The 13382-nt window shown below is 47.8% G+C and overlaps 1 protein-coding gene across 1 annotated transcript in view; it reads right to left on the bottom strand.

Moving 5' to 3' along the window:
* Positions 1-404: 404 nt before the first annotated feature.
* Positions 405-13382, bottom strand: part of LOC306932936 (60 kDa lysophospholipase-like) — a gene marked incomplete at both ends in the record, with an annotated part of 30697 nt that continues 17719 nt past the window's right edge. Inside the window, 7 exons of the mRNA XM_079514909.1 lie at positions 405-495; positions 860-1023; positions 6015-6110; positions 6937-7056; positions 7361-7477; positions 9005-9190; positions 10615-10727. Coding sequence (XP_079371035.1) covers positions 405-495; positions 860-1023; positions 6015-6110; positions 6937-7056; positions 7361-7477; positions 9005-9190; positions 10615-10727 — 887 coding nt within the window. The remainder of the gene's footprint in view (positions 496-859; positions 1024-6014; positions 6111-6936; positions 7057-7360; positions 7478-9004; positions 9191-10614; positions 10728-13382) is intronic.

The following is a 13382-nucleotide window of genomic DNA, read 5'->3' as shown; positions in this document are numbered from 1 at the left end:
CTAACAGTTTTCTGAAAAACCTGCAGTATGTTTCTAATTATCTGTATTTGAAGAAGATGTTGTTCCTGAAGATGTAGTTCCAGGGACCCCCCCAGAAGCAAAGATTTGAGTTAAAAACGTTCGCTCTGAAAGAATATATATTCAAAGATTTGCGCCACATTTTCACGATTTTTCCCGCCCAAAATGTTGCCAAATTACAACCCAAGAACACTAAACATATGTTCTTGTTACACCATCACTAAACACGGGTATATTTGACCAAAATATCGATGGAAAAAGTGCATATTAGTGCACACGCACGCACGCACGCACGCACGCACGCACGCACACACACACACACACACACACACACACACACACACACAAACACACACACACACACACACACACACACACACAATATCTTACTTGCACAGCTCAGTGCCTGCTTCCTCCAGCTCATCACAGGAGAAATGGGCTCCTGTCTCCCTCAGCAGTTTCACTATAGCCATGTGTCTGTGTGGCGAGGAGACAAAGAGGTTGATACGTTATTCTGTAAAACAATAATACCACCTTCATGAAAGACGAAATGCAGGGCTTAGAATGGAAGTGGATGCGCGCGCATCTTCAAAATGGCCGCGGCCACTGTCCCACTTCAACTGTTGTGCTAACGAACGGTGGCTAACGATACGATCGGATCAAAACATGGATTAAAGAATATAAACCCTGGAAAACGGAGATTCCGGGTTTAGCAGGCTATAGGGTACTAATTACATTTTTAGCGTTTTGCGTACTCCGCATTTTAAGAGCGTCTGCTAAATTATGCCTAAATTGTAAATTGTACAAAGTCATCGTCCATTCATTGTGTGAGCAGTGTTACCTGAAGCGGACGGCGTTGCATAGCGGTGTGTTCCCGTAGAGATCTTTAACATCGACGGTGGCCCCGTGGCTCAGCAGGTACTGCACCACCTCCAGGTGACCCTCACAGGCAGCGATATGTAGAGGGGTGCGACCGCCATAGTCATCCAGACACAGACTGCCGCCCTGAATGACAAGAGAACACCATATTAAATATGTAGAGGGGTGCGACCGCCATAGTCACCCAGCCACAGACTGCCGCCCTGAATGACAAGAGAACGCCATATTAAATATGTAGAGGGGTGCGACCGCCATAGTCACCCAGACACAGACTGCCGCCCTGAAGAGAACGTCACAGATTTCAACCTTAATACTACTTTGTACTACTAGGACTTATGTTAAAAAAAAAAAAAAAAAGTTTAATGATTTACATTCGGTGGATGTCTTTCACAATAATACATGATACATGTTCTAGACAATCTAATGATGACACAAATATATGTATTACATGCATTTTAGTTACTTTTATCAGGGTTAAAGATTAAAGGTCATAGGTCAATTTTGATTAGAAATTGCGTCCAGAGATTTTGAAGTTGTGTAAATGTGTGCCTCTGTCTCTCTAGGTCGTCCTCAGACGAGCCCTCCATCGTCGTTTCCAGTCATCCCGGTTCTCCATACATCTGGCCAGTTCGTTGGTACTTTGCGCTCCTGCATCGCACTTGAGTACATCCACATATGTTAGCGTGGGACGTCCTTGTGATCGATGCCCGTGTGTTGGTTCCCAAAGCACCAGTTTGCTGGCTGGCAGTTCTTGATGCCTTTGGCAGTGTCCTGCTAGTCTCATTCTCCTGGCTGCTATTTTCTGGCTCACCCTTGGTAATCCCTCATACAGAGTCTTGTTAGTAACATGTACAGTCTTGCTGATGTTAAGTATGCAGTACGCAGCATTCTGGTGTAGCACCCGTCAAGGGACTTCTGCAGGGTTGGCTTCAGGGTCCAGCATTCACTGCCGTATAGGAGAACAGACTCCACTGTTGCGTAGAAGAAGCTGAGTTTGATTTGTCGGGGGAGATTGGAGTTCCATACACTGGTCATGCCATTCAGGGCCCTCCATGCAAGTGCCTTCCTCACTTTCAGATCTTGCTCGGTTGAGTTGACCCATGAGCCCAGGTACTTGAAGTCCTTGACTTCCTTCAGCACAGTGCCTCCTGTTGTTGTGAGAGGTGGATGTTCCGGTGAGATGTTATAGGTGATAACCTCAGTTTTCTTGGCATTTAGCCTAAGGCCAACATTGGCACACTCCAGCTCTACTCTGTTCAGGAGTTCCTGAGCTTGTTCCACGTTGTCGGAGAGCATGCTGATGTCATCCGCATAGTCCAGGTCTGTCAGGACTACTTTGGGATGTCGTCTCGACCTCCTTGGTGTTAGGGTGAAGCCAAGATCCTGCTCTCGTCCACTGATGGCTTTCCTGAGTGCATAGTCCAAGACTATGATGAAGAGGAAGGGAGCTAGGGTATCCCCCTGCATTACCCCAGCCCGGATATCAAACTCCTCGCTGTTGCCATCTGGGGTCACCACCTTGGCCCTTGTTCCTGCATACATGGTCACCGTAGGCCTTAAGGATCTTCACCATTGTGCCTCTGTGAATCGAGTCAAATGCCTTTTTGAAGTCGATGAAGCAGAGAACAGCAGTCAAGTTATCCTTCTTCACCTCCTCAATCATTCTCCTCAGTGCCAAGATCTGTGCTACGGTAGTTCTCCCCTCTCTGAAGCCATTTTGGTTCTCCCTCAGGAGAGGGTCGATGGCATGCCGTATCCTGTTTAGGATCATTCTATTGTAAACCTTTGCAGTGATGCCTCGGTAGTTGTCTGGCTTTGAGAGGTCCCCTGCTTTAGGCACTGGAATGATGTTAGACAGAGACCATATTTCAGGCTGTTTGTTGTTCATTAGTGCCAGGTTGCAAAACTCCAGGGTGAGGTCATCAAGGGCACAGTTCTTTAGGACCTCTGGGGGTATGCCATCTGGCCCAGCACTCTTGCCCTCCCTCACTGTGGATTTCGCCTTGGAAAGCTCACTGGTCGTGAAGGGACCATCTTCGATGTCCAGGCCCTGGAGGATTGCCGGCACATCCTCCTCAACTCCATCCGCTGCTGTACCCAGGAGCCCCCGGAAGTGGCCGAACCAGGTAGTCACCCTGTCCTCTGGGCTGTGTCCCTCCACCTGTCCCTCCTTAGCTCTCTTCCGCCCAGTCATCTCATTGATGACTCTCCAGGCCTCCCCATATTGCCGTTCACCATGCGCTGCCTGCACTCTTTGTACGCTCTCCATCAGTTCCTCTCCTTTTATGGTGTCGTATGTACTGAAGAGAAACAGCTTGGCTTCATTCAGTACAACACGTCTCTCCACGGTTGGTTCACGCTCAAAGTTGAGCCATGCTTCCTCCACCCTGCTGCGTGCAGCTACAACCTCCGGATGTCTGGACCGCATGGACACTCTGGCTTTGTCCAGCATTGGCACGCACAGCCTGGTCGCCTCCTCATTCGCAACAACGAATCTCTCCTATTCGCTGCTGGGCTCAGCTCCCTTGTCCAGCTGCCGAAAGCGCTTCCTAACCTCCTCCGTGTACCTGGCTTGCAGGCATGGGTCGGCTGCGAATGCCTTCCAGTCGTGCCGGATCTTGGGGCTTGGCTTGGGGACCCTGAGGCTCAGTCGCACCCTCATGGAGACCACGCGGTGGTCAGAGCCCACAGAGCTGAAAGTGCTGAACGATTCAGCATTCAAGATGGAGCTCTTCCACTTTTGCCTTACAAGTATGTAATCCAGCTGACGTACAGTACCTGTGGCTCGGTCTCGGAAGGTCCATCTCTTGCCTGTTCTTTTCTGGAACATGGTGTTCGCTGCCAGGAGCTGGTGTTCCATGAGGAGGGCGTTGAGGTGTGTGCCATTGCGGTTGGTAGAGTCGTGGTATGGGAAGGGAACGTCCTCTGGACCGAGCCTTGCATTGAAGTCCCCCAGGATTGCCAGGAAGTTGTGTGCTGGGACGTCTCAGACTGCTGTTGCAAGGTCCTCGTAGAACTTCTCCACTTCCACAGATGGGTGGTTGGTGGGTGAGTACACGACTATGACTGTTGTTACTGGGTTGCCTGAGAACTCTGCGATGAGGATCCTATCGGTATGGTGGTAAACCCGACAGAGAGCCTTACGTGCCAGAGAACCCAGCATTAGCCCTACACCCCCTGTTGCAGCCTGGGCCTCGTTTCGCCACGCAGATGAAGTGATGAGCGTGCATCTCTCCACTCTGCGGTACACGATCCGCTCTTCAGTGTGCACTCTTCTGTGTTCTTGGATCCCCAGGATCTCTACTCCACACTTCTCAGCACAGTGTGCTAGCTCCACCAATCTTGCTTCTTCTCTCACTGTGCATGCGTTGAAGGTTCCCATTACAAATGGTCTCCGACCACGCAAGAGTGCATTGGACGGGGTGCTGTGATCGGACAGGGCCCTCCCTTGCGGGTTTAAGGTCCTATCGTCATGGTGTCCTCCGGGAGGAGGACCAGCACCACCGTCCTCCGTTCCTGCGGACTCCCGCCGCTGGAAGTATAGGATTTGGGATGACTGTGTTCTTCATCGTTGGCTTTACAATGCTAATTAAGGCGCAACTCCTCGCAGTCCTGGTTTTAGTTCAGAGTGTCCTTCTCCTAGATGGGTTGCCTTCCACGGCATTGAGCCCCATCTGCCCATGCTATTTGCCCATAGCTGGGACAGTGGTTGGCAGGCGCCAGGGCGTGTCCACACACCGGTGAGCCTGCGCGCCTTGCCTCTGGGGCCCACTGCTGCTCCGAGATCCCCTACAGTTTGGCCTGGGACCGCAAGGTACCCAGTTACCGTGTGTGGCCACGAGGAGGCACTGCAGAAGTCTTGGCGGTGGAGCGGCTTTGTACCAGCAGGAGGAGACTTACGCACTCGGCTCCTCTTTTCACCCTCCGCGAGGAGGGCTAGCCGGCGGCAGTAGCTGAAAGCAGAGTAGCAAGCAGAAGCAGCATGCACTAACTACAAGCACTACTACAGTTCTACTGCACTACGCATCACACAGCCCTGCATGCACGCACGCACACCCCCTGTGGGGGGTATTTATATGCAAATATCATGACCAATGGCATTGCAAGACTAAACAATGAACATCAATGATGATGTTTAGGTGAAAAAAGAATAGAAAAAAATAAAAATAAAAAGTGATTAATTAAAATAAAAATGTTACTGAGAAGCATCGTTGGGTCTTACCGGGTTAAATAGCACGTATAGCTGCATATGGACATAACAATTACATTGCACAGTTGTACAAATTGTAGATGCATCGTTTACAGTGTGTTAGCACATGTGCTAGTTTTCACCACTTGTCATAAAATACCACAATTGTTTTCTACTCAGTCTGTGTCTCATGGGAGAGCTGTGGGCAGGTCAGAAACCAGTCCACCAGTGACATCATTTTTTCTTTTTTTTAATAAAATATTTAGATAGTTTTCGCATTGCAACTTTTCAGGAATAGAAAGCCTGCAGTTTCTATTAGCTTGGATTCCCCATCGATGATTCCCCATTCTATGAGACACAGACTGAGTAGAAAGAATATTGTGGTATTGTATCATGAACTTTATAGTGAGGACCAATTATATGAAGGTAGGTTGAAAAGGGATGAAGTGGTCCTTTCAGTGGCGTGCCCAGACATTTAGAGGGGCAGGTGCTCAAATTAAAAAAGGGCACCTTGTGCAGCGCGTGGAACCGGCCGGTTGCCTTAATCCATTTTGGGCAGGAACCCCTTTTGGTGTTAGCATTATGTTATGCTTTAGCTATTGAAAAATAGCAGATCTACAAGCTCATAGCGCGCCACCGAGTGGCGCGCTATGAGCTTGTAGGTCTGCTATTTTTGAAAAATCAAAAAAAAAAAGAGAAAAAAATGTTTTTTTTTCTTTCTTTTTTTCAAAAGGGCACATTGCCAAAAGGGCAGGGGGTGCTCTAGCACCCCCTAGTGTCTATCTGTGCACGCCACTGAGGACCAATTATATGAAGGTAGGTTGAAAAGGGATGAAGTGGTCCTTTAATGATTAATGTCTTGCTCACCATCTCCCTGATGGACTCCAAAGGGATGAAGTGGTCCTTTAATGATTAATGTCTTGCTCACCATCTCCCTGATGGACTCCAAAGCCTCCACGTCGCCGATCTTGGCAGCGGCACATGCCAGGGGTGGCGTCAGGGCGTCGCGGAAAGCTTCCAGCTCCTACGGAGAGAGACCAAGTGTGTGCAGGATATTAGCTGTGACTGAATACATGAAAATGACCTCTCCTACGGAGAGAGACCAAGTGTGTGCAGGATATTAGCTGACTGAATACATGAAAATGACCTCTCCTACGTAGAGAGACCAAGTGTGTGCAGGATATTAGCTGACTGAATACATGGAAATGTGCCTATATTTTTGAACCACATGAGCTCTATTTTCAAAGAAATGGGTAAATGTTTGATTTTTTTCTTTTTGTTAATCCATCTACAAGCTTGCAGCACGTTGCATGTGCTATTTTCAAAAACCCTGGGCTATCTTCTGAGAATGTTGGCCTATAATGACACGCCCAACCTGGTGCCTTGTCAGTTAAGACCTGAGACCAGATTCTATAAAATGTCATCTAAATCATGACAGATTTCTGAGGTATTTCTCAAACTATATTCATGTCAGGGACACCAAAAATTATAATGTAATTGGCTGCCGAGTCCCATCTCAAAATGTGTTCCTTCCAGGGACCCCCGGAAGCAAAGATATGAGTTAAGAAAGCGTTTGCTGTGTGAATGAATATATGTATATTCAAAGATGTGCACACGTTTTCACGATTTTTCAATAATAGCAGATCTACAAGAACCGAGTGCCATGAGCTATTTTCAACAGCTAAAGTTAAAATAAATAATGGTTAAAAACTGTAAGGAGACACTGATGTGTCCTCAGGTCTAAATGGTTTAAAGGTCAGAACATGATGAAAAACTGTGTGTGTGCGTGTGTGTGTGTGTGTGCGTGTGCGTGTGTGCGTGCGTGCGTGCGTGCGTGCGTGCGTGCGTACCTCCTTGCAGCTGATGCTCAGAGTCATGGCGATGACCTGAATGAACCGGCTGTCACTCAGAGAGAGCTTGGCTCCCTTCAGGTCAGAGACCATCTCACCTCTGAGGTTCTTCTCCATCATCTGGAAGAAAATGGTCAAATAAAAATGGTGCATTTATAAAGCGCCTTTATCCCAGGCGCATTACATTCACCCGTTCACACACCGATGGCGGAGGAAGCCATGCAAGGCACCAACCAGCACATCGGGAGCAATTTGGGGTTAAATTTCTTGCCCAAGGACACTTCAACATGTAGACAGGAGGAGCAGGGATTCGAACCACCGACCCATATGGATCATTGGACGACCTGCTCTACCTCCTGAGCCACAGTCGTCGGAATGAGACGCACGCACGCACGCACACACACACACACACACACACACACACCTTCTTGGCCTGTAGGTCCAGCTTCAGCTTTGACTTGGCGAGGACATAGGACAGCTTGGACAGGCCGGCCTCTGGAGTCATGTCGAGGCCACTGATCACCCCTGCATCGAACAGAACCTGATGGAGAGTTACCAAGTGGAAAGTCAATTATTTTCTTCTATCTCTAGAGTCTAGATAGATACTTTGTGTGTGTGTGTGTGTGTGTGTGTGTGTGAGTGAGAGAGACGCGGCTTGGCCTGTTGTCGCGCCACCATGAGGCTGATTTGAAAACTGTCAAGTGGCATTTCTTCCTCAGCCTAGTGGGAATATGCATGCACAGTTTCACCGCAATCGGACGCTGCGTTGAGTAGTTGTGGCGATTTGTACAAAACGGGTACAAAGCGGGCTACTCCTGAAAAGTTTAGAAGCCAATCGTAGCCAATGAGGGTGGATTATGAGAAATTAAACAAACCCGTCTTTATCACATGACTATGGAGAGCATGTGTACCGATTTGCGTGAAATTTGGATAAAATCTGAAGGAGTAATATTAGAAAATGTGTTTTACATATGTCGGCCTCCTGGTGGCGCTATAAAGAGCAGATGTGAAAAATTCCAGGCAAAGGTTTTTCCTTGGCCTCTAGAGAGTTGGCATACAAAGTTATCCACAGATCCGTGCAGTTAGAGGTAAAAAAACTTTTCGGCCAGTTATAGCGCCACCATGAGGCTGAGTTGAAAATGTTCATGTGCCATTTCTTCCTCGGCCTAGTGGGAATGTGTGTGCAAAATTTCACGGAAATCACACGATGTGTTCATGATTTGCAGCATTTTGTTTGAAAATGAGCACTCCTGCGAACTTTGGAAGCCAATCTTAGCCAATCAGGATGGAGTCTGAGAAATCTGAAAGACCTGTTTCGTTGAATGGCTCTAGAGAGACTGTGTACCAACTTGTGTGATGTTTGGACAAAATCTGTAGGTGTACTGTCCAAAAACTGGTTTTGCACAAAGCGGCCTCCTGGTGGCGCTATAACAGGCCGTTCTGGAAATGTTGGGGCAGAGGTTCATCGTTGGCATCCAGGGAGTGTGTGTACAAAATTTGGCATCGACCGGGTTAATGGTGCCAGAGATTAGCTGTTCACAGACGGACACACGGACACACGGACGGACGGACGGACGGACGGACGGACGGACGGAGTGCAAAACATACTCTCTCCCCATGCCTTCGGCCTGGTGGAGACAATAAAGAAACAATGCCAACAGAAGGCCACCAGTCATAGTTCCAAGAGTTCCACACTTTATGCACGGAACTGAGACGGGCCTGCTTGTTCATAAGTCCTATACTTATAGAACTGAGACGGGCCTGCTTGGTCATAAGTCCTATACTTATGGGAACAAACGATCTTGAGGCCCTAGCCTGCAGAGAAGGTACCATGTACCGTCACCCTGATGGTGGTAAAAGATGGTATTGGCTGTGTAACGGGTGTGTATTGTCCCTAGTATTTTTTTCCCCTTCCTGAGTACCCAGGTCTCATACATTGAAGTCATATTCTCAAATCGTACCCCAGCTATTTTGCTGGACACGTTGATGATTTTATGGAGTTTGTTCTTATTAACCAATGCTCTCACGACCTGCAGTATACTGTTACTACAGTGAGAAGAGTCCTTGCCTGGCCGGTGGCGTACGTCATGGACACCGTCCCCCTCAGACACTGGGTGCAGTTGACGATGATGACGCCGCGGTCTGTGGCCTCCTTCAGCGCGTCCAGCAGGTCTTTGCGGTTGTCTGGGCAGTTCCCGCTGCCGTACGTCTCCAGCACTACGCCCTCCATGGGCGGCTGCAGGAACGCCCTCACCTGCACACCCAGATAAGCACAAATAACCTCAGTTAAAACACCCCACATACACACCCCACAAACAAAACACACACAGTTAAACACCCCACATCCATCTAACCGAGCTAGACCTATGGACCATGTGCAGACTGCGGCTATGTTGCCGTCAGAGTTTGGAAGCACTCGTTTTCAGTAAAGCAACGTCCTGCTGCCTCCTGCATTATGTGCTAATTCAATGTGGTGCGCATGCAGGGCAGTTGAGTGATATCTAACGAGCACTTCCAAACTCCAGCACTTAGAAAAAGAATCACCTGCAAGGACACAAAGTAACTCATAACATGTCTACGGTGGATTTTTATGAAACAATTACTTTGAGGATAGAAAGAGAATAATTCAAGCTTTCCGTACAGCTGCAATGTTGGTGAGTTTGATGTTGTTTAATACAATCAGATAGGACTTTTCTGTTTGGATGAATGGGCTGCCAATGGGAAGTTGCACCTAGGTAGCACCTTGCCATTAACTTATATGGTAAGATGGCCGCGGTCTGCATATGGAGAATAGTGACTGCTTTTGGGCTTAATGTTTTCAGAAGAAAAATAAAACTGCTCATTTCTCTCGCGAGATCTGGCATTAACAGTGACTCACCGTAGCAGCAGAGATCTGGCATTAACAGCGACTCACCGTAGCAGTAGTGATCTGGCATTAACAGTGACTCACCGTAGCAGTAGTGATCTGGCATTAACAGTGACTCACCGTAGCAGTAGTGATCTGGCATTAACAGTGACTCACCGTAGCAGCAGAGATCTGGCATTAACAGTGGCCTCAGTTACATGCACAAAATGTATTCAGAATGAATGAATTCATTCCGAACAGAGATTCATACCCAACTGTTTACATGGAACCTGAATACAAGTATTCCTATTCCTCAATTGTTTACATGACCAAAGCATTCATTCGGAATATAACTTTGGACTACAGAGATGGCCAATTACCCATAACCGTTATCCCTTAAGAAATGAAAAAACGACAAATACTAACAGCTATTATCTGATCAAATAAATTTTGAGCAGTCCCTGCAACCACAAGCGACATCCACCCAAAACTAATAGCGCATAAATGTCCAAACTCCCAGTAGCATTCGGAATAAAGTGTTTATATGGTGATCTATACCAATTCAAACGGTATATACCACCCCTCCAGACCCGAATGAAAATTCATTCGGAATGGGATATTCTATTCCAATTGAGGTGTTTACATGAGCATTTTTATTCTCATGACTGGAATGAATCCATTCATTCCGAATGAATGTCTGCATGTAAATGTGGCCAGTGACTCACCGTAGCAGTAGTGATCTGGCATTAACAGTGACTCACCATAGCAGCAGAGATCTGGCATTAACAGTGACTCACCGTAGCAGTAGTGATCTGGCATTAACAGCGACTCACCGTAGCAGTAGTGATCCCAGGGAAGAGCCTGAGCAGACCCACGTTCGGGTTCAGCTCGGTGCTCACATGGAACGGTTCAGTGGTGTTGTCCCTCCGCACCGTGTCCCAGTTGACTGCAGTACAGACATAGAGAACAGGTCAACAAAGGCAAAATAATAATAATACGTTGTAATAATAATAATAATAATAATACTAATAATAATAACTGGAATTTATATAGCACCTTTCATGAACCCAAGGACGCTTTACAAAATGCACCAACAACAATCAACAACTATATTCCTTAAGCCTGAGAGACTATGATATTTAGTCGACTAAAACTAGACTAACACTAAAACATTCCGCAGGTGACTAAAATGTGACTAAAACTAAATGAAAACTATTCAAGAGACTATTGACTAAAACTAAAATCAAAAATTGCTGCCAAAAACAACACTGGTTGGCACTGCACAACATACAGAACCCATTCCCCACCCTTCGGTTACCTGTGATATCCACTATCTACAGAACCCATTCCCCACCCTTCGGTTACCTGTGATATCCACTATCTACAGAACCCATTCCCCAGACCTCGGTTACCTGTGATATCCACTATCTACAGAACCCATTCCCCAGCCCTCGGTTACCTGTGATATCCACTATCTACAGAACCCATTCCCCAGCCCTCGGTTACCTGTGATATCCACTATCTACAGAACCCATTCCCCAGACCTCGGTTACCTGTGATATCCACTATCTACAGAACCCATTCCCCAGCCCTCGGTTACCTGTGATATCCACTATCTACAGAACCCATTCCTCAGCCCTCGGTTACCTGTGATATCCACTATCTACAGAACCCATTCCCCAGACCTCGGTTACCTGTGATATCCACTATCTACAGAACCCATTCCCCAGCCTTTGGTTACCTGTGATATCCACTATCTACAGAACCCATTCCCCAGCCCTCGGTTACCTGTGATATCCACTATCTACAGAACCCATTCCCCAGCCCTCGGTTACCTGTGATATCCACTATCTACAGAACCCATTCCCCAGCCCTCGGTTACCTGTGATATCCACTATCTACAGAACCCATTCCCCAGAACTCGGTTACCTGTGATATCCACTATCTACAGAACCCATTCCCCAGCCCTCGGTTACCTGTGATATCCACTATCTACAGAACCCATTCCCCAGCCCTCGGTTACCTGTGATATCCACTATCTACAGAACCCATTTCCCAGACCTCGGTTACCTGTGATATCCACTATCTACAGAACCCATTCCCCAGCCCTCGGTTACCTGTGATATCCACTATCTACAGAACCCATTCCCCAGCCCTCGGTTACCTGTGATATCCACTATCTACAGAACCCATTCCCCAGCCCTCGGTTACCTGTGATATCCACTATCTACAGAACCCATTCCCCAGCCCTCGGTTACCTGTGATATCCACTATCTACAGAACCCATTCCCCTGACCTCGGTTACCTGTGATATCCACTATCTACAGAACCCATTCCCCAGCCCTCGGTTACCTGTGATATCCACTATCTACAGAACCCATTCCCCAGCCCTCGGTTACCTGTGATATCCACTATCTACAGAACCCATTCCCCAGACCTCGGTTACCTGTGATATCCACTATCTACAGAACCCATTCCCCAGCCCTCGGTTACCTGTGATATCCACTATCTACAGAACCCATTCCCCAGCCCTCGGTTACCTGTGATATCCACTATCTACAGAACCCATTCCCCACCCTTCGGTTACCTGTGATATCCACTATCTACAGAACCCATTCCCCAGACCTCGGTTACCTGTGATATCCACTATCTACAGAACCCATTCCCCAGCCCTCGGTTACCTGTGATATCCACTATCTACAGAACCCATTCCCCAGCCCTCGGTTACCTGTGATATCCACTATCTACAGAACCCATTCCCCAGCCCTCGGTTACCTGTGATATCCACTATCTACAGAACCCATTCCCCAGCCCTCGGTTACCTGTGATATCCACTATCTACAGAACCCATTCCCCAGCCCTCGGTTACCTGTGATATCCACTATCTACAGAACCCATTCCCCAGCCCTCGGTTACCTGTGATATCCACTATCTACAGAACCCATTCCCCAGCCCTCGGTTACCTGTGATATCCACTATCTACAGAACCCATTCTCCAGACCTCGGTTACCTGTTATATCCACTATCTACAGAACCCATTCCCCAGCCCTCGGTTACCTGTGATATCCACTATCTACAGAACCCATTCCCCAGCCTTCGGTTACCTGTGATATCCACTATCTACAGAACCCATTCCCCAGACCTCGGTTACCTGTGATATCCACTATCTACAGAACCCATTCCCCAGCCTTTGGTTACCTGTGATATCCACTATCTACAGAACCCATTCCCCAGCCCTCGGTTACCTGTGATATCCACTATCTACAGAACCCATTCCCCAGCCCTCGGTTACCTGTGATATCCACTATCTACAGAACCCATTTCCCAGACCTCGGTTACCTGTGATATCCACTATCTACAGAACCCATTCCCCAGCCCTCGGTTACCTGTGATATCCACTATCTACAGAACCCATTCCCCAGCCCTCGGTTACCTGTGATATCCACTATCTACAGAACCCATTCCCCAGACCTCGGTTACCTGTGATATCCACTATCTACAGAACCCATTCCCCAGCCTTCGGTTACCTGTGATATCCACTATCTACAGAACCCATTCCCCAGCCCTCGGTTACCTGTGATATCCACTATCTACAGAACCC

Source organism: Electrona antarctica, assembly GCF_951216825.1.
Source record: "Electrona antarctica genome assembly, chromosome: 11".
NCBI classification, from domain to species: Eukaryota; Metazoa; Chordata; class Actinopteri; order Myctophiformes; family Myctophidae; genus Electrona; species Electrona antarctica.
The sequence above is the reverse complement of the archived record's forward strand: the minus strand, read 5'-3'. Positions and strand labels throughout refer to the sequence as shown.